Source organism: Platalea leucorodia, assembly GCF_965183815.1.
Source record: "Platalea leucorodia genome assembly, chromosome: W".
Taxonomy (NCBI): Eukaryota; Metazoa; Chordata; class Aves; order Pelecaniformes; family Threskiornithidae; genus Platalea; species Platalea leucorodia.
The window spans coordinates 14,181,307-14,201,745 of record NC_138859.1 but is presented as its reverse complement, the minus strand read 5'-3'; the positions used below and the strand labels follow the sequence as shown (position 1 = coordinate 14,201,745).

The 20,439-nt window shown below is 47.0% G+C and overlaps 1 protein-coding gene across 1 annotated transcript; it reads left to right on the top strand.

Moving 5' to 3' along the window:
* Positions 1-7,670: 7,670 nt before the first annotated feature.
* LOC309602024 (corticotropin-releasing factor-binding protein-like) lies at positions 7,671-17,055 on the top strand (the record flags this gene model as incomplete). The annotated part of the gene is made up of 7 exons (XM_082335308.1): positions 7,671-7,751; positions 8,200-8,293; positions 8,929-9,086; positions 11,182-11,392; positions 12,714-12,862; positions 15,420-15,537; positions 16,979-17,055. The coding sequence occupies 7 exons, from the start codon at positions 7,671-7,673 to the stop codon at positions 17,053-17,055; spliced, it is 888 nt and encodes a 295-aa protein (XP_082191434.1).
* Positions 17,056-20,439: the final 3,384 nt, after the last annotated feature.

Here is a 20,439-nt window from a genome sequence, read left to right as displayed (position 1 = left end):
TTGACACAGTCTCCCACAGCATTCTCCTGGAGAAGCTGGCTGCTCACAGCTTGGATAAGTGCACTCTGCGCTGAGTTAAAAACTGGCTGGACGGCCGAGCCCAGAGAGTGGTGGTGAATGGAGTCAAATCCAGTTGGCGGCCGGTCACAAGTGGTGTTCCCCAGGGCTCAGTGGTGGGGCCGGTCCTGTTCAATATCTTCATTGATGATCTGGATGAGGGGATTGAGTGCACCCTCAGTAAGTTTGCAGATGATACCAAGTTGGGTGGGAGTGTTGATCTGCTGGAGGGTAGGAAGGCCCTGCAGAGGGACCTGGACAGGCTGGATTGTTGGGCCGGGGCCAACTGCAGGAGATTCAACAAGGCTAAGTGCCAGGTCCTGCACTTCGGTCACAACACTCCCATGCAACGCTACAGGCTGGGGGAAGAGTGGCTGGAGAGCTGCCTGGCGGAAAAGGACCTGGGGGTGTTGGTTGACAGCTGCCTGAACATGAGCCAGCAGTGTGCCCAGGTGGCCAAGAGGGCCAATGGCATCCTGGCTTGTATCAGGAATAGTGTGGCCAGCAGGACCAGGGCGGTGATAGTGCCCCTGTACTCGGCACTGGTGAGGCCGCACCTCGAGTACTGTGTTCGGTTTTGGGCCCCTCACTACAAGAAGGACATCGAGGTGCTGGAGCGTGTCCAGAGGAGGGCAAGGAAGCTGGTGAAGGGTCTAGAGAACAGGTCTTATGAGGAGCGGCTGAGGGAGCTGGGGTTGTTTAGTCTGGAGAAGAGGAGGCTGAGGGGAGACCTTATTGCTCTCTACAACTACCTGAAAGGAGGTTGTAGGGAGGTGGGTGTTGGTCTCTTCTCCCTAGTAACAAGTGATAGGACGAGAGGAAACGGCCTCAAGCTGCGCCAGGGGAAGTTTAGGTTGGATATTAGGAAAAACTTCTTCACCGAAAGGGTAGTCAAGCATTGGAACAGGCTGCCCAGGGAAGTGGTTAAGTCTCCATCCCTGGAGGTATTTAAAAGACGGGTAGATGTGGTGCTCGAGGACATGGTATAGTGGTGGACTTGGTAGTGATAGGTTAATGGTTGGACTTGATGATCTTAAGGGTCTTTTCCAACCTTAACAATTCTATGATTCTATGATTCTATGACTCAGTGAAGGAGACAGTCACTTCAGCTGAGAAATACTTGTCCTTGGATATGAAAAATATCTTACAATGTCACTTTTCAAATTGGGGCTTTGTCAAAGATGAAGTTTGTTCTTTGTAGTGACCTAGATCTAACGAATTTTGGAACATGTGTAAATACTAAGATTTTTCAATACATCTGAAAGTTATATTCTGTATAATAGAGTGATCTCAGCATTGAAAATATAGTGACAAATGTTCTAATAACTCAGAGTTGAACAGCAAATTTGAGAGAGGAGGAGCAGGAGCTGTTGCTCAGGGCAAGGTTGCTGTGAGAAGGTTGCAAGGAAGCACGGGAAGAGGCTGCAGCACCATGTCCTCTGCAGATCCGGCACGCAACCTGATGTGGGCCACGAGGGGTACGCCTCCAAGCAAAGCCCAACCACAATAACTGTGCCATGTTTTGGAAAGGAGACTGCTCTTCTGCAAGGGCGCTGGGACTTGTCAGGGCAGCCACTGTGTCAGGCGAAGGCTGACGTGACCCACTTTGGTCCATGGAACAAAGGAGGCATCTACCAGGTCCCTTGCCTTGGAGCCACGCTGATACCTGCATGTGGCTCCGGTGTTGAGGTCTTCCTGCACCAGCCCTCGAGAGGGAGGATCCACAGAGAAGGCAGGCACAGGTTAAAATTAAACAGCTCGGCAAATGTCTGGTGCCTCTCCTAATATTGGAGCAATGGCACGCCACTTCCCGCATCTCTTCTCTCCTTCCTGGGAGAAAACTTTTCTCTGCTCCCACTTCTTAGCCCTGACTGCTTTGTGTAGATGCTGGGTTGAGTCACAGGCAGAGCTGGTAGTGATAACCGCCCTCAGGGTAATCTCGGTGTCTGAATATAATGTTTGCTTGATTATTTGTAACCCACTAAACCGCAAGCTTCACAGTCCTTTCTCTTATTCAAAGTCATAAATAGTGTTAATGCAACACATCATCAAGCCTGCACAATGCTGATATAAGCTTTCAGTTCATAAATCACATGCATTTGTCATTTCTCTAAACCACTCAACACGACAAATCACACATCTCTTGTGTCAAACTGCCCAGTTAACAAGCTACGCTTACTTCACCTTACGGAAAGTTCAGCTCTATTTAAAGCCAATTTAGACACATGCAAAGAAGTAATAGAAGTGTTATTGCAGAGTTTCGTGGTTTAACCCCAGCTGGCAACTAAGCACCACACAGCCACTCGCTCACCCCCCCTCCCCCCCCCCCCGGTGGGATGGGGGAGAGAATCAGAAGGGCAAAAGGGAGGAAACTCATGGGTTGAGATAAAGACAGTTTAATAGGTAAAGCAAAAGCCACGCACGCAAGCAAAGCAAAACAAGGCATTCATTCACTACTTCCCATCGGCAGGCAGGTGTTCGGCCATCTCCAGGAAAGCAGGGCTCCATCACACGTAACGGTTACTTGGGAAGACAAACGCCATCACTCCAAACATTCCCCTTTCTTCTTCTTCCCCCAGCTTTATATTGCCGACGTCATATGGTATGGAATATCCCTTCTGTCAGTTGGGGTCAGCTGTCCCAACTGTGTCCCCCCCCAACGTCTTGTGCACCCCCAGCCTACTCACTGGTGGGGTGGTGTGAGAAGCAGAAAAGGCCTTGACGCTGTGTAAGCACTGCTCAGCAATAACAAAAACATCCCTGTGTTATCAACGCTTTTCAGCACAAATCCAAAACATAGCCCCATACTAGCTACTATGAAAAAAAATTAACTCTATCCCAGCCAAAACGAGAACACAGAGTATGGCAAGGCTCAGAAGAGGTAGTGGGTTTACTCCGCCAGCACACAGAGCTGGGGCAGATGACAAAAGTCAGTGACAGAAATGCCCACTGACCGCAGAGGGAGGAGTCTTGGGCTCTGATTGGATCATGGGCTGTTAGGAAACCTGCCTGATGCTCAAAACAAAGTAAAGGATGAAGCACAAAATCTGACTTAGTGTTTTTGTTGTTGAGAATGCTCTCAGTCAGCTGTTATTGCAACTCTGATTGGGTTTTTGTAAGAGGACCATATCAAACCATCGACAGGGCCAATTTAGTTACTTTAGTCATGTTGAACTGTACTATACAGGAAAATTAACTCTTGATTAAGGTCCCAGTGTTAGAGGGAGGTTTGGTCTGCTCCGTCTGCTTGTGTCGTCAGTCAGGCTGCAGCTGAGGAGGGAGATGCTCCAGAGGGGAAGAAATGGTGGGTTTAAAATATGGCCCGAACCAGAAGATTGTGGTTTTCAACATTAGCTTGTAGGAAATCCAAGAGCTGTGGTTTGTACGGGCTCTCCAGAGTCAGCAAGCCTCAGGGTTCGCCCCTTTACCTGGGCACAGGGTAAGATGGGCTGCAGGTGAAATTTCCACGTTGAGTGGAGGGAATTGGGGGTCACAGCCTGTGGTGTGTTTGTGATGAAGCTAGAGCTGAAATAAAATGATCTTTCACAGGAATTAAAGCATAGCAGGGTGCTGTTTTAGTGAGCTGGGGGCTCAAGGCATCCTTTTGGAGAGCAAAAAGGACTCATAACACCCGATCCTTCTTTGCATCGGGGAGGGGTCCCTAAGGACAGTCTGTAGCTCAAGCGCTGCTCACTAACAAATCTCAATATCAAGAGCATCATCTGCAATCTTCCTGTGCCAACCACCTTACCTTTGAGGAGAAGAAACTGCATTTACCACCTGTATTATAGCACAGAGCATTGCTTGATCACCACGGGGGAGGGTTAATAGGGTTTGTTTCACTACTCTCTTTATTCAGCTGTATTTTCTCCACCTCTCACTGCAGCTGGGATCTATTCTCTGGTATAATAGCTGACAAGACACCTACAAGCTCCGAGTGCGAGGTGGAGGATTTCCACCGTGGGGCAGGCAGGCCCTCCCAAGCACACAGCTGAATGGCATAAAAAACCCACCCATGAAACACTGCTCTAACAACCTTGAGGCTCTGCAAAGGTTGGGGTGCCCCCAGCAATGCCCCCCCCCCCGAGCTGTAGCGGAGTGGGGTGGATGATACCTCGCACACAGCCTGGCCCATGCCCACCAGCATGATGGTATCCCATTGCTTCTGCTAGGGAAAGGGGCTGCTCCCAATGCGAGCTATGGTTGCCAGCAGAGTCAAGGTGTCATAGTGTGAGAGAAACTGGAGTATCTAGCCACTAGTGAGGTCAGACTGGGAATGTGTTTTACTGTGTTATATAATTTGATGTTAATGGAAGAAAAAACGTCCTACAAAATGTTATCATGACTCAACCCCATGAAAGAAAAATGACACCTTCCTCATTCACCCAAGGGTTTGTATTACATCGAAGGTGCTTTTCCCTTCCGAAATGCTGTAGGGATGTTTTGAACCCTGTTTAAACTGCTGATTTTTTCTTTGCTTTGTTAGTCGCAATTGCATCTTCCAAAGAGTTCAGTCTCTGCCAGCGGCCTTAAACAAAAGCAGCCCTGGAGCGAAGATCTGCATGGGCAAAGGGAGGTGCGGAGGGGAAGGGGACCTGTGATACCTTGTGAGGAGGCAGTGGTGTTGAGCGAGGAGGTGGTTCCCCCATCCTCTCTTGCCCTCTGACAGACAGGGTGTAGGGCTGGGAGGTGAGTTCCCCTCTTTCCCCTGGGACCAGTCCCCTTCAGGGGACTGTTCACCCTGTCTGCCTGGGGCTCCACCTGAGTCAGGTCTGGAGGCACTGCAGGGCAGAGCCTCTGCCAGCAGCAGCTGCACCTCTCTGTGTGTGGTTCTCTATCCCCATCCCAAATACTTGCCTTCCACAGGCATTAGAGCTGCACAAAGGGAAGCATTTAAGAGTTTGGAGGTTGAGGGCAGCCCTGTGTTTAAGGACACAAGGAATTACCCTGGGCACCAGGAGGCTTTGTGATGAGGCTGGGCAGGATGTCATCGTGCTTCATCAGCTCCTGCTGAGCCCAGAGCTGAAATGCAAAGCGGAAGATGATGCAAAGTAGATGGCAGGTTGCTTTAGCACCTCTGTTAAAACCAAGCTCCACATCCACAGCAACGGGCATCTGAGTTTAGCTTTTGCACTAACGTTATACAGAATATTTGTAATGCTCAAAGCAAACTCCTGCAGGTGTCACATAGAAAACGCAAAGCTACTGTAGGTTCTGTGTGAGTAAGGAGTTGCAACAGACATAGAGGTGGCTCCTAGCCTCCCTCCCACCACCTTGTTGGTTGGAGAAGGACAGTCCCCACACCTCATCTGCCGGGATGTCCTCCAGCCCCTGGGGCTACCTGCTCATCTCGGCACCCCCACCAGCAAATGCTACGCTAGCCCAGACCTCAGCTATTCATGGGCAAGGTTTTAAAATATGTTGACATTGCTGTTGGTACGGGTTTTTTTAGTGGATCACCTCACAGCTGGTTTAATAGTCATATTGGTTTAACTACAGTGTCATTTGTCCTTCTCTCTTTTTTGTGGCTGAATTTAACCAAATCTTCAGTAACTGGTGAAATTCTCACACAATCAAACAGTCTCTCTCCTTTACTGAAGATATTCAAGGACTCAGCATCTGAGGTCTAGGCTGGGGACCAGCAGGGTAAACCAGGACATACCAGCCAGAATTGGGACTGGGTTCTGCAAAGTGCCTTGAAGATGGAGAGTGGAGGGGATTTGGGCTCTTACTGGGGCTGAAGCTGAGCCTCAGGTACCACTTCTGGGTGCTTCGGTCAAATCTCTGACTTTTTCTGGACCTACTCTCACAAACAAGCAGCGAGCTGCCCATTATGCTATAATCCTGACTTTCTTCATCTCTTCAGAAAGTGAACGTGTGATAAGAGAAGCAAATGAGACTGGGCTCCCCTGCAGCCCCTCCTGGTCCCACAGGATCCTGGTGGTCTCCGGGGCACCTCTCATCACTCTGATTAACCTCCCAGCCATCCTCTAATGCAAGTTGGGGCTAAACCCTGCAGTTTTCCACCAAAACTTGTAATTCCCAAAGAGCTTCAATGGATTTCAGATTCTGAATGCCCTTGGTGCTTCAGATAATCCTTGCCTAAAATCACAGTATTTAAACAATTCAAGGCAAGTACATGAAGATGAATTAATTCAGTTTTGGTTCATCCAGAAATTAACTACTCAGTTCCCCAAAGCAGTTTTAACAACTTTTGAATGCAACTTGATGTCGAAGTTCAAAAATAATATGTTTTCCATATTCTTTATGCTCAGTATTCTTTATGCTCTTGAAAACCACGCAGATATGGCAAAATCACAGAAGTGCCATGCGGATATTGAGAAATATTATAGTTTACATTAAAGTAAATCATAAAAATAAGAATTACAGTACAATAAGGTCAGAGCCACAAGTGTATAGACAGAATAAGATTTATTTTTTTGTTGTTCAATCAACAAGTTGAGTGAAACAGAAGGCAAACATTTCTGTCCACGAGCCCTAAGAATGCAATCAGAAGCAGCAAACTTAAAGCTTTGCCAGTCTGGATCGTATTTTTTCTAAGGTTTGCTGAACCAAAGTGACAATTTGACAGAGAAGCATAAAGGAGAAGGAGATGTTAACAAGAAGCCTGAGATGGGGAAAGGGTAGTTATTGTCCGCAGAGTATCGATGGTTCATCCAGGGTCAGGGGAAAACAAGAATATACCCTAAAACTAATACCTCTGCTGAGTTCCTGATTTTTAATACTCTGCAGAGTTATGAATTTTCATTCCCAGGTTCATGTTTTGAAGGTATTTCTCAGGTTTTCCTTGAGGATCAGGGCTGGAGCAGTATCAGCTGTTCTGTGGGGAATATGTTCTTGGGAACCCCAAGCTTGCTTAATTTCTGTACGAAAGCCATGTCTGGCAGGGACAGCTGTCTGGTTTTGCCTGTGTACTTGCTGCAGAGCCCTCATGTCCCACCTGCAGGCACAGAACCTGGAAGCCGGCAGGTTCCCCAGCTCTGGAGGGCTGCTGGCCCTGGGCTGGGAGCCTGGCTGGGATGCAGGGGCACCCACCCAGGCCTAGCCGATGGGAAGCACCTGGCACGGGGGCTGCAGAGAGCCACATGTCATGGAGCAGCAGGAGGGAGGCAGGGAGCCCTGCAGGTCCAAAATGCCCCAGGACTGGAAAGCAGGAGAGGAGGAGGAGGAGGAGGGAGGGAGGGAAGGAAGGAAGGAAGGAAGGATGCTCCCCATTCCTCGCTTTGGAGTAATTGGAAATAAACACACTGTGTGAGTACCCTGGCTGCGTAGGGACAGGCTCTCCTTCCCAGAGCTTTTCAGCTCTGCCAGACAGATAAGTAGAAAAGACATCTGCCAGCGAGGGGAGTTTGACCATCTTAGAAATTTGTGGCTGTGATTTGGACCCTCGTCACGCCCATGTACTGTGTCACTGCAAGATGAATTCAGTTACCATGGGTTACCCTATCAGTACAGGGACCAAGTATCTCCCCTCCCAACAGCTCTATAAAAAGAGTCTCTCCAAGAGACCCCAGTGGCTCCTGCCTACTGGCACGGACTGTGAGAAACTTGGGCACAGGGAGAGAGGGAGGGCCAGGAGATGAGGTGTCAGCATGCCGTCTGCTTTCCAATTTCAGTGCTGCTTCATTCTCATCTTCCTGGCAGCCTCCAAGGGGGAAACCAGATACCTAGAGGTGAGCAATATGACTGATGACTAATGCACCTTGCTGTGCTTTTACTTCTGTTTTCTAACTTGTATTCCTAGTTTTTGAGCATCGTGCTTTTTCCTCTCTCCCTTCCTATTCCCACTCCCCCTGCATTAAACCTACACCTAACCACAAGGGTAACATTAATGCAACAGTCCCTCCCCCCCTCTCATTTGTTTATCCTCCCTTTTCTCAAGCTTGCATTTTTGCTGAGGAATTAAGTGACTCACTACGTGCTGAGCTTCTGGGCTCACCTCTTAGGTGTCAGGTTTGTTCCCCTCTACCACAGGTTGGCAGCTTTCTGACTGAGCTCTTTTGCAGCTGCACTGTTTCTGGAGGAGGGATTTAATCTGCTGGCACCTGTTCTAGAGAGATGCAGGGAGGGGGCTGTATTTCACTTTGCCCCAGCCTCTTCTTGGTCTCTTTCCTTCACCAGGTGAGGGATGCCAGTGAAGATGAGCTCTTCCTACTACTCGGCAAAGATCTGAAGCGAGAGCTGTCTACAGGGCAGATCTACCGGCGGTCACTCCATGAGTTTCTTTGGTGCTCTGCTGGGGACTGCTGGTGGGTGGGAGAGTCCTGAGGGGAGCTCAGAGCTCAAGGAAGGGGAAAGGGGCTATTTGGGAGTGACAGAGCTGCAAGTGCTTTTTGCGAGGGGGGGAGGAGAAGGACAAAGTGTTAAAATCTCAGAAAAGCTGTGGTCAAGGCAGAGGGATTGAAACAGGGCTCTGAAAAGAGGTTGGGGCTCAGAGTTGGGGGTCCCTACTGATGAGAGGAGGATGGGGGTCATCCACCTGCAGGGTCACAGCTCCAGGGGATGGGGCAGGTAGAAAAGCTGTGATTAGAGAGTAATCTGAAGGGATGGAGTATTTGTGCGCTTGTGCATGCACACACACACAGTTTTCTGCTCAGAGATGCTTCAACATCCCCCCTTGCACCCCCATCTTATGTTTGTGCTCACACCTGTGAGTTACTATTCACTCCCCCCCACCCCCTGGTGCTCAGCAAGCTCCTAATTACTGCAGCTGGGTCTCCCTCTCCTCCCTGCTGGCCAGGTCTCAGCACAGGGTTCTCTCCTTGCTCCCCCCCCATTGTGGGAGCTGGCGCTGGATCTCCCTCCCCAGCAGGCTGAGGCAGCAGCAGCCCCATGGCTCTGTTTCCTCAGGGTGCATCGATATGCTGAGTATAGAGGGGCAATTCACCTTCACTGCAGAGCAACCGCAGCCGCGCTGTGCAACCTTCTTCATTGGGGAGCCTGAGGAGCTCATCACGATAGACTATGACTTCATAAACATCAACTGCCAAGAGGGTGATTTCCTGAAGGTAAGAAGCTGGCAAGTCCTGCTGTGCTTCCCCTTCCCTGCTCTCATCTGACGTGTGAGACACTGACTATGTATGGAAGGGGCAGGTGAACGCATGTGTGCACTAGCGTGTGTTTGTGTGTGCAGAACAGGCTTTCACAAAGCAGCAGTCTCTGGGATGGCTGTTCCTCCTCCCCGAGGCACTTTGGGAACATCTTCCCCTCCCCCCCCCCCCCCCCCCCCAGGCAAAGTTGGATGCAGGCTGAGGATCCCTCTCCAGCATGGGCTCTTCTGAACTTTTCCAGGAGCACCTCTACTGAGTGCTCGTACCTAGGGCACTGACTGAAAAGTTTGGTCAGTACAAGCCAAGCCCCTCAGCCCTGTTAGGAGGGTTTTCTCATTGCACCGTGAATCACACGAGCCTTGCAGATAACAATACAGCTCTCTGAACGGCTCCAGGACCTCTGCTTGCAGGTCACTTAGTATCAGCTTATTAATGAGTGGATCATTGCAGGCTTTCTTTCAAATGGCCCTGCTAGAGCTTTTCAGGATGTTGGCTCTGAACAGAAAGAGGCTCATGACTCGGGAGCCGTTTATATTCCAAAAATCAAAAAACTTTACCGGTGCATTTTGCTGGCAGGCAGAAGTGTTGACCAAGATCTGAACTCAGTTCAGGAGACAAGGGGAGGCTCAACCGCCCCTGGCTGTTCCCCTCACCTTGTGCTCTGCCCTTTGCACTGCAGTTGCCATGCACAGCATAGACCCTGTCCCACCTGACAGTGAGCTGAGCTCTGGAGAGGAGGAAAGCTGTCCTTCAGCCCTATCCTTGTCTCCCTTCCTTGGAGAGATGCTTTCCCCCTGCTTGCTTTATCCTGGGGAATCCTGTCCCTTTATCCTGTACCCTTGGCTGGGATCTCTCCCCACGTTGCTACGGGCTGTGCCGGGGAGGCTGACTTCAGCCTCTCGTGGGTCCAAGGATTTTATACGTAGACTTATAGCCACTTCTGAAGGCTAGAAAAAATGCCTTCATCAAAGAGATCTTTGAGGCTTTATAGAGGTTTCCTTCGTTTGATCATGGGGTCCCCAATTTCTCCATTATACTATTGTATTTATACAGGTAGCTTTTCCCTGGTGTAATTTGAGCTCCCACATCTCATTACTTCAGAAAACTTAGTTCTAGCAAATCCAGAGACTGATCCTGCAGCTCTTCCACAAGGAAGTCCCACACATATTCACATTAGGATTACTCACCAAAGCGATGGTGGGATCTGGTCCTTGGACTTTCAAAGTATTGACAAAGAATAACTGGAGCATAGAAGGAATTACTGGGTGAGAGTGACTAGGAGGGAACTGAAACAGCAAGGCAGGTAACTGTGCAGCTATACTAGAGTTAATACAGATTTCTAGTTCTGACACATTTCCCTGAACGTGGTGAGGGCAAATTTGTTGCTATTTTTGTTGTGAAGGAAAGATCTGTAGAGGTTTCTGCTTAAGCTCCAGCCAAGCATTTGTTCTGCTTTCTAGTGGTTAGGATGAGCCAAAAGAACAGATGCAGGAGAAGAGCAATGTCTCTGCCAATAATTCCTCCCTGAAGCTTTATCATATTTCAATACCTCTGGAAGGCCTCCAGGCCCATTAATGGCAAGCTGCAAAACATGGATGGTGGAAAATTACAGGCCAGATCGATGGACTTAATGCCCAGAGCTTGAGAGGGTGACTTATGTTTGATGTGGCTTCCAAATCAAGTTGGTCAAAAACTTCTCTTAGTAACAGTGGAATTGCAATAGTAAGAAATCAAAAAATTGATGCAAACATAATGATGCTGGAGCAAAAAGAGCTGCTTCCCTCAAAAACAGGTCACCAAAATTGTCACCTGAAGGAAATAAAGGCAACATTAAAATTTACATGCATCCCTTTCCTAAATACAGATTGAAGCTTGAATAATTAGTTAAATGCTAGGAAATGGATAAATACAAAGAATTTTTGTTTTTAATTGATGGCTTTGAACAGGCCATCTGGTGTCAAAATAAAACAGTATCTGTAATACTTTATGCTTCTGTTATCTGCTAACAGAGTGATAAACAAAAGCCTTGGTTTCAATTATTGAACCCCTGTAGGTATTTGATGGCTGGATGCTCAAAGGAGAGAAATCTCCCAGTTCCTTGGACCATCCCCTCCTCACTTCACAAAGATACATAGACTTTTGTGAAAGTGGCAATATTCAGAGGAGCATCAGGTCATTGCAGAACGTGGCAATGATCTTCTTCAGGATTCACCATCCAGGCAATGGATTTACCATCACAGTCAAGAAAAATGCCAACCACTTCCGTAAGTCTGTTTTATATTGTCAAATGGGCTTGCGCTTTGGGCAGGAAGCAAAATGAATTTGCTGGTTTGCATTGAATTCTCTTTCTGATGTTATCTGCACTGATACTGTTCCAGTAATGCCAGTGGAGCCATGCACACCTGCACGCCTGAGGATTTGACTCGGGCTCAGCGTGTGTCTCAAGAAAGAAAATAAGTGAAGTATAAGCTATAACTTAGGCATGGCTTTGATATTCAGGACCAGAAAGATCTTCTTTCAAAGAATATATCTTCCAATCTAATATTGTCATGTCCTATCACATTTGGCTAGAACAAATAGTATTAATTTAGAGGTTTTAATCTCGGCAATTTCTAGATCTGGGTGAACAATGAGGAAAAAATATTTGAAAAAATTCAACAGCACAAACAGTATATTGGATAGTTATGTGATAGTTATGAGTGATATATGATCCCAAGGATCTATTTGCAAGCTATTTCCCTAAGTCTGTGAGCTGGCAAGGCACAAATATGGTCACTTGCATCATTTTTCCAAGAGGGGACAGGACATTTAACAACTATTGTTCAGGCCAGTCTGATTCATCTGCCTCACCATGCAAAGGATGAAGATGATGGCATGTCTGCCCTGCCCTTATTCCGAGTTGCTCAGACACAAGCCTGGAAGCTCCACGCTGGTGTGGCTTCGTGCCTGTGGATGTGATTATTGTGTGCAGGTGCTGGAGCTGGCTTGTGTCCTTCGCCTGCTGGCGGAAGCAGCTGCAGGCCCCCAGGTCTGCATGGAGAACCCCTTGGGTTGCACATGCAGATGATAACTACTCCCTTACCTGAACTGTTAAGTTTGAACTTTAGGATAAAATCAGCACATACCCGCTCTAGTTTCAATGGGATGTTTCTCAGGGTAAGGAACCCCAGTTAAGAGGAGCAGAACAGGACTTAGGGGTTTGCTGGCAATATCAGGCAATAATCAGTCAAAGCTAAATGAAAGCCCTGCATCCATATTTAGCTTCCTTCAAACTGGCAAACAGTATGAGCCCCTGACAACATGAGCCCCTGATGTATGGATTTGGGGTGTGAGCTCTCCTATTGCCTGCTTCACTCTCAAGTTCTGCCAGACCTCATGCTACATGGTAAGTAATGGGCAGGGAATTTTTAGGGATCAAATGTCATGCAAGAAACCCAGAAAATGCCATGTGCATATCTTTTCAGCATTTGGTTGTAACTCTCAGTAACTAAATCATCTGTTCTTTGTTAGTACTGAAAGTACATGATTTTGCTACATGCAGTGATGACTGCATGAGTAACTCTTGAACCTTCTCCTATGCCCCAGCTTGCAATGTCATCTCTCGGACTCCCTCAGGAAGGTTTACCATGGTCATTCCTCATCAGCACAGAAACTGCAGCTTCTCCATAATCTACCCAGTGGTGATAAAAATATCTGATCTTATCCTGGGACATTTAAATGACCTCTTTTTAAAGGTGAGTTGTTTGCTTTTAATAAATTACTACTAAGTGCAGTTGTGCAGTTTTCCTGGGCACGGGAGAGGGAAGTGGGGTGAAGTGGGGATAGCCTCTGGCACTGGCTGTTAAGGTATGTGCGCTCCAGATCGTGTGTGCACCTGCTGCGGGCTCTGATTCCCCCCCAGACGAGAGCTGGGTCTGTCTCTGTTGCTATTGTCTCTGTAATGTCGCAGATATTGCTTGCCATAACAAAGGGTAAAAATTTCATTAGAAAGAAAGGAGTGCTCTCCTGGAGAGCCTTCTTTCTGCATTTAAACTAATGAAAGCAGCAACCACTCTGAACAGAGAAAGGAGGCACGGATTAGATGGTGAGGTATTAGCATGGTGAAAATACAAACGTGCTGGCAACTGATCCCCTGCTCAGCGTGCTGAGCATCTTCTGCTCCATTTGCTCCAAAGCACAGCGCAGGGCTGGGGTTTGGCCCCACAGCGTTTGGTGCTCGGTGACGACCAGCCAGGAGAGGACAAGAGCTGTTGGTGGCACCCTGTGTCTGGGAAGTCCGAGAAGGTGAAAATTCCAAAATATCCAGAAGGATGGGAGCAAGAAAGCTTGTTTTCTGGTGCCAGTGAGACTGGTACCCTAGGGCCTTCATGGGGATTGCCAGTGTCTGAGCAGTAGTCAGGGCCCATGACAGTCACGTGCAAGGTGCTGGCTGGAGGCAGGACACAAGAAGGCAGCAATGCAACAGACAGCTGATGGAAACAGGCAGACAAAGAACCAGTGACAGAGTCTCTGTCAGTGCAACATACAGGGGTCTCTGCACATCTGGTTTTGAGGGTGTTGCATCAAAGGAAAGTTTTAAAGAAGGGCTTAGAGCAAAATGAAGAAACAGATATTTGGGTCAGTGTGGTATCCCAGCATAAGTGTCAGCGTGAGTGAAAGTGCAAAGATGATCTGTTTTGGTCAAGGTAAGAAATGAGCAATTGAGGTTAGCTGTACGTGCATGATCCACAGCAGGAATTGATCTTCTAATGCTGCAGCAAAGATGATAGATTGGAAGGGGGACAGGCTTCAAAACTAAGATGAAAGGAGTAATGTCTGAGGTGATAGAGGAAGAGAAGCCGTTAGGAGTGTCTCGGCAGTCTGACACCAAGATCTGAGATTTAGGAAGAAAACTGGAAACTCTGGTGAGAGCTGTTCCACTGAGACACAAGCAAGCAGGGCTGGGGAGGTCTGGCATGGCTTTGGAGGCCATGAGCCCCAGGGTACAGATTCAGTGGAAAATGGATTTGGGGAGGTCAGTGGGGGGATGCGTGGAGTTTTTAAGGGATGTTTTCATCTTGCATGCACAGTGAAGGGGAAGAACAAGCGTCCAGGTGGTGAGCAAGGAAAGGGCTGAGTGCAGATGGGAAGTGCTCAGGAGCAAGAATCGGCCTTGCAATGCTGAGAGAGAGAGACCAGCTGTTGGCCAGACAGGGGAAATTCAGCTTACAGCATGGTGTCTGAGGACAAAATTAGCCAAAGCACTACACAAGGTATGGATTTTAAATATTGGATGACTTGGCTCAAATCAGTTCACAGTTATACCCTTGCCTTGCATGCTGTTTTCACAGGGACTCTCGCTCTTCCTCACCAAAGAGGGAGAGCCCACTTTTCTCACACAAGAAACAAAGGCAAAACAAGGTGAACAAAACCTAAATCAAATGTAAAGCCTTTTATACACAAGAGGAACACATCTTCCTCCCTTACAAATTAGCTGAAAATAATTGTATGCCCAATTCTGCAGTCCAAGCCAATGTCCATGACCCACCGGGAGCTCCTTCTCCCTTCTTGATGTCTGTGAACCAGTAGCAGCAGACTGGTGGTTCAGGATGGCTAGAAACAAAACGTGTCCCAAACCAGGCTTTGAGAGATGGGTCAAGTGAGTTGACTTATTCAGCAGTGGGCAGATAAGGGATTATAGCAGGAGAACAAGTAAAGAAATTGGGCACTTAAACAGCAGCACGTGGGTCACAGCCCAAAGATGCACAAGATGTCCATGCAAGATGCTTTAACTTTCAGGAAAGGAACACTTGTGGGTATAATATACAGTGAGCCATTGTCATCATACAAAAATACTCTTTTGATTAATTCCTACTTTAATTAAACTTTTCCAGAACAATGCATTTTAGCAACTCTTATTGCTTAGGAATCTAAAAGTAGAGTATAGTAGAGCTTAAGTTCCTGCCTGCCAGCTGAGTGTGGGCACATGTGCAGCCCATGCCTGTATTAATTTGATTATGTCTAAGCATCCAGAATTGGATTGCTTATCTGCACTAAAAGCAATTGAATCAACACCTTAACTACATGCCAGTAATTTTCAGAGCCCACTTAGGTCTTTCTTTGGAATCCCTTAAGGTAACTAACTGACTAATGTCAAATTGGAGTAGTATTGCTCAGGATGAGAACAGCCTGATTTCACACAGGTTTGAGCACAGAGGACTTCTAACACCTACTGTTGACTGCAATTATGTCTAGAGAATTGATACATTTTGAAGATAAATGATAAATAACTTTTAATCTCTGTCTTTTTAGAAACCATTAGAAAGCTGTGCAGGAGTGGGAGATTTTATAGAGCTGTTGGGAGGAACTGGCTTAGACCCGTCCAAGGTGTTTCCACTAGCTGATCTCTGCCATTCCTTTCATGGGTCTGGTGAGAATTCCTCCTTCCACTTACCTCTGCATGATAAAATAATTAATCAGAGGGAGTCATGCAGAGCCCCCCCCCCCGATTTCCTGCTAGACTGGTGAACTTCATGTGTAGCAGAACATGAGAGCTAAAGCTATTTGAGCCTGCAGCTGGGGTGTGTGATACAGCACATCTATGACCACCTTCACTTGCCCCTGCAGTAATCATTGTAATAAGGCTAAGTTATATATATATTTTTAGAATACTTGTCCTATGACAAGTATGATTATTAGAGTGTCAACAGGCAGATGAGCCTGGAAATTCATAACAAATTAAGGCAGAGCGGTTACATTTTCAATTAAGGAGTTTTTTTTCTCACACAGTGTTCCCAAAGACTCCTTTTCTGCTGCAGGGGTAAAACATAACCCAGAAAGACTCGGAGCTCCCACTCTCCGCTTTGAACCCTGTGGGAGCTCGGAACCTGTTTCACAATCATGCCAGGTCGGTGACCTTTTTCTCCACATTAATAATAAGAATTAAAAAGAATAAAATAAGAATTCCCAGTTTCCCTAATATTCAGTACAGCAGAGTACGAAGTGTTGCAGTGATGCGAAAGACCAGCCCCTGTGGCATGTCGGTTGTACCTCAGGAGTATGAACAAGTGCACCGGAGGAGTGGCATTTCCACAGGGTTAGAGAGCAGGAACGTGCCTGGCATTTCACCCCTGCCATCTCCCTTGCCTTTCATCACGCCACAACTTAATGGTCCAGGCACTGTTCAAAGCTTCAACCAGCAAGCACTGGTGCTGAGCGAATACTGAGCACCGTGATGAGATTAAAATGCACTTTCCTGGCAGTGTGAAGGAGGGAAATCCCATCTTGGCAGCTCCTGCTCTCCCAATGACCCACCGGATTTCTCCTCCAGTGGGAAAGATGCTATGAGTTCCCCAAATGAAACAGGCTTTGTCAAACCCCTGCTCAAATGGCTCATCTAAAACAGTGGTTAGTGATACGCTTGATTTCTTCTAGAGTAGTTCCATACGCTGGGCACTGCCATTTGAGTTTGTCTCAAATGTCCCACCACGACAAACTCAAAACCCTTACCCGTTGCTTACAGTATCTAACGGTAGCATACCTTCCCAAGTGCAAACATGTACAGACTTCTGCGTTGTGCCTATCTATGCATACGTGAGACTGCAGGTGGATGGGAAGTGAGTGGCATTTGCATGAGTAAAGGCTACAACATTTGAGGAAATAAGCCCTTATAAAGTAAAACTAACAAATACAAAAGAAGGTATTTAGTCAGCAATACCACCACTGGCCGGTCATTACTACACACAAATTTGCTTTGTTTCCGAAATTGTATGTATTGGTGCTTTTTAATTCCCAATACTATATATCTCTTTTCCTTCTCTCTCATATAAATTTATCTTTATATCTCCTCTATCTTTCTTTTCCCTAATTAGCCCAAATGAAGATTGGCTGTGACAGTACTGTGCTGAGAATGGTCTCCAGTGGCAAACACAAATCGTGTGACGTTTGAGTATTATCAACTTGATCTGCAGGAAATGGAAAACAGAAAGGAGAACAGCATTGAGGAATTCTGCTTTCCTAGTATCTGAGAAACCAGGCAACACTTTTTCACACAGCTAATGAAAATAAGGTTCTGGTGAATTAAAAAAAAATTATTTTTCCTTTAACCAGCTGATATTATTGAGCCTTTCTATGGTACAAGCATATTTCTTTTTTTTATACAAATCAGTCATTCCCATGAGCAAGCAGGAAAAAGCAACCAATATGTTAATCTTTGTTATTACTGTAATATTTTTCTGCAGTATTTAAGCTCATTTACTACATCCAAAATCAATAGTAAGAACAGAAGGATATGTTTCCAATATAAATATTATTAGGGAAACTGTCACGACCCCCCTGTGTATCTAATCTGAGGACATATGAAACTCACAATAAGTATAAACTTCATACAGCAACTTTATCCTTTTATATTAGGTATAAACAAAAAAATAACATGGTGGAATACGCTTCCAGTTTTGTAACAGGAAATCCAACGTTAGTGTGTGTAAAAACTACTTGTTTGTTTATGACTATAAATGTACTATTTATTTCTAATGACATGTTTTTAATAAAAAATTATTGCATGGAAACTTCTTTATACAAATCCCAACATGAATAAATACATTCAACGAGTTGGCAAAACATTATTATGTTGTATTTTTCTGAAGAGCTCTTTTAACGTGCTGGTTAAACTTCCTAAGTCTTGTTCAGTTTTCTGGAAATGATAATTTTGAACATATGTTGCTGTAAAAAATGTGGACTATTAAAGTAACATTATGGGCAGAAATTTGGTTTGCCAATGTTGCATACACCTTCATGTAGAGTATGTTCCAGTTTTACGCTTACTGGCACCTTCCCTGTTTAAGTTTTTTGGTCAGGTGTCCTGCTGACCCGTGGAGTCAGGGAAATACAAATATAGATTAATTTTTTCCAGACCTTTGGTGACCCAGAAGAGGACTGTAAGCCTGGAGAGCTCTAGGAAGCACAGCGCAGCAGAGGACCAGAGTTGTGTCCTAGCTTGGGGGCACATGGACTGATTCATACAGTTTCTGGGAGTGTTACCTGCCAAAAACAGGAGCAAACTGTTTCTCATCTGATGTTCAATTAATGGTCAACACTGATTAATCCAGCTGCATGACTGAGATCTTCAGAGCTGATTTCTGGCTCTTAGTCAGTCACCAAAAATCAAGTGTCTTGAGTATCCAGCAGCTCTGAAGTGGGTGACAACTACAGGATGCCTCAGACTCTCCCTCTGTAGGGTTTTGGGAACCTAGTTTTGGTGACTGACTCATTGAGAGAGAGATGTGTTTGGTAAACTGGTCAGACTCAGGTGAGTGTATCTACCCTGTGTTTATGGAAAAGGTGGGGTTTGTGGGAATGTTTTGCTTTGTTCCAAAAAGAATCAGACAAAACTGCTGCTGGCTACCCTGAGGCATGGAGTGGCCCTGGCTTGGGGCCCTGGGTGGGATCCTCCACCAACATGTCCCTGCTCCGGCCCTGTGCGACCCCCCACAGGCTTCCTGGGGCCCTGGTGCAATGCTGGTGTGGCCACCCAGTGCCAGAGACATTGAATCAGCCAAAAAAATCAGGGCTCAATGAAATAGCTTTTTTCCTGAGAAAACTTTCAGTAACAGAGGATCTCTGTCCCCCAACATCCCACTCAGCTTGTCTTTTCTGGGTGCCTGTCCCTGCCAAGGCAACCCTAACTGTGTCCAGCCCCACTAGCCCTTCCCGGGCACCCTTTGGTGAACCAGGGTGGGTTACTGGACTGGGCAGTTTGGGAACGAGCTCGGGGGCTCCCATATCGGATTGTAACTACCCACATGCCCACCTGAGAATCATAGAATCATAGAATCGTCAAGGTTGGAAAAGACCCTTAAGATCATCAAGTCCAACCGTTAACCTATCACTGCCAAGTCCATCACTGTACCATGTCCTCGAGCACCACGTCTACCTGTCCTTTAAATACCTCCAGGGATGGAGACTCAACCACTTCCCTGGACAGCCTGTTCCAATGCTTGACCACCCTTTCGGTGAAGAAGTTTTTCCTAATGTCTAACCTAAACCTCCCCTGGTGCAGCTTGAGGCTGTTTCCTCTCGTCCTATCACTTGTTACTAGGGAGAAGAGACCAACCCCCACCTCGCTACAACCTCCTTTCAGGTAGTTGTAGAGAGCAATAAGGTCTCCCCTCAGCCTCCTCTTCTTCAGACTAAACAACCCCAGTTCCCTCAGCCGCTCCTCATGACTTGTGCTCTAGACCCTTCACCAGCCTCATTGCCCTTCTTTGGACATGCTCCAGCACCTCAATGTCCTTCTTGTAGTGAGGGGCCCAAAACCAAACACAGTATTCGAGATGCAACCTCACCAGGGCCAAGTACAGGGGGGACGATCACCGCCCTGGTCCTGCTGGCTACACTATTCCTGATACAAGCCAGGATGCCATTGGCCCTCTTGGCCACCTGGGCACACTGCTGGCTCATATTCAGCCATCTGTCGACCAACACCCCCAGGTCCTTTTCCGCCAGGCAGCTCTCCAGCCACTCCTCCCCAAGCCTGTAGCATTGCATGGGGTTGTTGTGACCCAAGTGCAGGACCCGGCACTTAGCCTTGTTGAACCTCATACAATTGGCCTCAGCCCATCGATCCAGCCTGTCCAGATCCCTCTGCAGGGCCTTCCTACCCTCCAGCAGATCAACACTTCCACCCAACTTGGTGTCATCTGCAAACTTACTGAGGGTGCACTCAATCCCCTCATCCAGATCATCAATGAAGATATTGAAAAGGACCGGCCCCAGTACTGAGCAGCCCTGGGGAACACCGCTCATGACCGGCCGCCAACTGGATTTGACTCCATTCACCACCACTCTTTGGGCCTGGCCATCCAGCCGGTTCTTTACCCAGCGAAGAGTACACCTGTCCAAGCCATGAGCAGCCAGTTTCTCCAGGAGAATGCTGTGGGAGACAGTGTCAAAGGCTTTACTAAAGTCCAGGTAGACAACATCCACAGCCTTCCCCTCATCCACTAAGCAGGTCACCTTGTCATAGAAGGAGACCAGGTTAGTGAAGCAGGACTTTCCTTTGCATACTTCCAAAGCCCTGCGACTCTTCAGTGGCAGGGTGTCATGGCTTTTTTTCTTGCATGGAGAGTTCTCTTTATTCATTGTTATTGGTAACTTCAAACTATAATAAAAGGCATCTGAATTAAGTTAATATTTTCTATTTGTGCAAGAGGTTAACAAAAAAATATCCCCCAATAAAGACATGCCCTACTAGAAAACATTTAAAGAATGCATTTCACTTGTCTCTCCTCCCCAGATCCCTGGACATCATTCAGTATAGACTATAATATTTGTA